At 37.9% G+C, this 3795-nt stretch overlaps 1 protein-coding gene across 1 annotated transcript; it reads left to right on the forward strand.

Moving 5' to 3' along the window:
* Nucleotides 1-582: 582 nt before the first annotated feature.
* Nucleotides 583-2941, forward strand: LOC100243508 (probable flavin-containing monooxygenase 1). The gene is made up of 5 exons (XM_002278581.4): nt 583-1054; nt 1252-1489; nt 1573-1748; nt 1824-2182; nt 2295-2941. Exons 1-5 carry the CDS (start codon nt 617-619, stop codon nt 2635-2637), a joined length of 1554 nt encoding a protein of 517 aa, XP_002278617.1. The 5' UTR covers nt 583-616; the 3' UTR covers nt 2638-2941.
* Nucleotides 2942-3795: the final 854 nt, after the last annotated feature.

A 3795-nucleotide genomic window follows, 5' to 3' on the forward strand; every position in this document is an offset into this window, starting at 1 on the left:
AAATTTAAAAATAATTATAAAAATTTAAATTATATATAAAATAACTATAAATTTAAAATTGTCTAATATAAAATATCATATATTAATATTTTTATTAAATAATAAGGTTGTAGGGTTGGATTGATAAAAAGATACATTATATACTAAAAGTTAAAATAAAATTTTATTATTTATATTTATTATTATTTTATTAACATTTAATTAGGTTGGTAATCATAAAAAAAATAAAAAATCATTATAACAAAATTGACTTTTGCACGATGGCAAACCTGAAACCACCTTCAGTGTCTTGGGGCCTCCTACCTACCTGCCATTTTGAGTTCAAAAAGGACAGGCGAGTGGGCCCGTCACTTTGACTATCTGGTAGGTGGATTTCTAGGTTTATCGGTCCCTTTCCGGTTTAAAGCTGCAAGCTATGTAAAACAATAAAACCAAGGGAGAATTATGTCTGAATTTCAAAAAAAATACTAATCTGATGGTCCAAATGGAAATATCTTATGAATATTTTTTAGTTTAGGCACAAATATTTTTCTTTTTCGGGTAAGGTCACGGCGTCTTGCCATATATATGCAGGACACACCGAGGTGGTGGGATCGATCAATCTTAAGATCTAAGAATGGAGAGGAAGGTGGGCATCATAGGAGCGGGAATCAGCGGCCTCCTAGCCTGCAAGTATACCCTCTCCAAGGGCTACACCCCGGTCGTCTTTGAATCCCGGAGCAGCATCGGGGGAGTATGGACCAAGACACTCGAGACTACTAAGCTACAAACACCCAAACCAATCTTCCAATTCTCTGACTTTCCATGGCCATCTTCAGTAGTTGAAGATTTTCCGAGCCATTCCCAAGTTCTTGATTATCTTCAGTCCTATGCCCATCATTTTGGCTTGCTCCGCCACATCAAATTCAACTCTAAAGTCCTCAGCATCTCCTATGAAGGCCCACCGGAGGAGGAGATGCAGGCATGGGAGCTGTGGGGTGGAGCCGGTGAGCCCTTTGGCTCTAAAGGGAAATGGAATCTTACTGTAAACGACACACACAACCTCTCAACTGAGGTATATATATATATATATATATATATATATATATGACCATATATCATATTTTATATATATGTTAGCCTACTTTTCAGCAGATCTCTGTGATTTTAGCTCATGTTCAAGTACATGCTGAAGTATGCTTTTCGAGTAGATCTAATAAATTGTAGTTAGTAGCCATTAGTTTTTCACCCAATATGGCATTAATGGCACAGGTTTACCAAGTGGATTTTCTTATCCTCTGCATCGGACGGTTCAGCGATGTGCCTAACATCCCAGAATTTCCAGCGGGCAAAGGCCCAGAAATGTTCCATGGAAAGGTGATACATTCCATGGAGTATGCTGCCATGGATTTCGAGAGAGCAGCTGAATTCATCAAAGGGAAAAGAACAACTGTGGTTGGATTCCAGAAACATGCCCTGGACATCGCGATGGAGTGCTCAACAGCAAATGGTATGAGATAGGTTTCGGTTTCAGATATTAGTAACTTTCCTGGTCTATTTTCATACTAAACAAATGGTTGAAAACTTTTGTAGGAGGGGAACATCCATGTAGAGTCTTGTACAAGACGGAGCACTGGACTGTCACGGATTACCAACCATGGGGGGTACCTCTAGCTTATCTGTATCTTAACCGCTTCTCGGAGCTTCTGATTCATAAGCCTGGTGAAGGGTTCCTTCTCAGCCTCCTGGCAACCATTCTTTCACCTGTGGTACAACGCTATAGAATACAAGAATTTTGTTTTCTTCAATACCTCTTCCTAATGTTTCGAATCTAATTTCTACAGAGATGGGGGTTCTCCAAGTTTGTCGAATCTTATATAAAGAGGAAGCTGTCCCTTGAAAAGTTTGGGATGGTACCAAAACACAGCTTTCTCAATGAGATCAGCTCTTGTTTGATCTCAACATTGCCAGAAGGGTTCTATGATAGAGTTGAAGGGGGAAGCATCCTTTTGAAGAAAGCTCCCAAGTTTGGCTTCTGCAAAGAAGGAATTGTGGTAGATGGAGAGAGCACACCTCTAGAGACGGATTTGGTCATATTGGCAACTGGGTTCAAAGGAGATGAGAAGCTCAAAGACATTTTTGTGTCTCCAACCTTCAGAGACTACATTATCGGCTCTCCAACTGCATCTCTTCCACTCTATAGGTTAGTACCTTGTAACACGTAACTAGCTTTTGGGTCAAATACATGACTGAATTTAGTCAATATTATGACTTACGACTTGATATGGACTTCCCCTCCGGATTTGATCAACCAGGGAATGCATTCATCCTAGAATTCCACAGCTAGCGGTGATTGGATTCTCAGAGAGTGTTTCAAATTTGTACACATCGGAGATGAGGTGCCGGTGGGTAGCAGAGCTTCTTGATGGCAAATTCAAGCTGCCAAGCATCAAGGAGATGGAGAAGGATGCAGAAAGATGGGACAAATACATGAAGCAATACTCCGGTGAATACTACAGGAGATCATGCATAGGTGCTGTTCATATATGGTACAATGATCAACTCTGTAAGGACATGGGATGGAATCCTAAGAGAAAGAAGGGGTTCATTCCTGAACTGTTCCAGCCTTATGGCCCAATGGACTACTGCCCATCCTAAAATCAAACTCCAGCTTCTTATTCTAATCCTATTCAGGAAAAATAACATGATTCCAATTCCACAAAAAGAAAGAAAGAATGGAAAGAGGTCCCATTGATGATTTGTAGAAGAACCTTTGAAGATCTCAAGTCACCCATGCCCAGATTCAAAAAAGTGTGGACAAGGCAAAAGATGATTCGTGGTTTTGCCACCTTTGTATTTGTTTTTCTTTCCTTTTCCGGTCTTCTTCCCCTGTTTGAATGGGTAATAAACTCATTAGAATATTATAGAAGTGTGACAATAATGAAATTTATTTTATTTTATCGACAACATTTGCAGAACAACATATTCTATTTAAATCAGTTCACACCAAACTGAAGATCGGGACTGACAGCAACAGCAATCTAGCTAAATGGGGACCGACAAGACACCGAATAGTGATACGTCTACCACGTGTAGACATCATAGAAGAGTCTATCTAATATTAAGTGGACTTCAGTGGCTTTTGACTGGTCCACGGTCTAGAAAGTTGTGACGCAAAGCTTCCAATAGAAAGATGGGACAAGTACCTGAAGCGATACTCAGGGAAGCGCTACCGGAGATCATGCATAGCAGCTCATCGTAGAAATTAAATTTGAAAAGCGGAATTTAAAAAAAAATTGAAAATGGATTTTTTTTTCTAAAAAAATTAGATTTTGAAAATTGAAATTTTGAAAATGAAATTTTTACAAATTAAATTTTGAAAAATTACTTGAAAATTTTTATTTTTATTTTTTAAATATATATATATATATATATATATATATATATATATATATATATATATATATATATATATATATATATATATATATATTTGACACCAAGAGATGAAGGATTAAGAGGACGACACATGGCCCTTGGGGGGTACTTTGGTGTTGTGGCATCCACTTTAGCTCATTTATTCTTTTTGCTTGGCATTTGGCATTAAAGCAATTAAAATATCAGTAATGCATCCAATATTACCCTAATGGCTATATTGCAACTTATCTTCTCACAAACCAATATATCAAAAGGTGATACTAGTGGCAGGAATTGAAGTAACACTGACCTTACTAGCTTTCTTTCATCACCACGCGTCCTTGACCCTACACAAACAGAAAAACACAGTATAAAAGTGAAGGCCAGCTGAGAAAGGAA

Source organism: Vitis vinifera, chromosome 3, assembly GCF_030704535.1.
Source record: "Vitis vinifera cultivar Pinot Noir 40024 chromosome 3, ASM3070453v1".
Taxonomy (NCBI): domain Eukaryota; kingdom Viridiplantae; phylum Streptophyta; class Magnoliopsida; order Vitales; family Vitaceae; genus Vitis; species Vitis vinifera.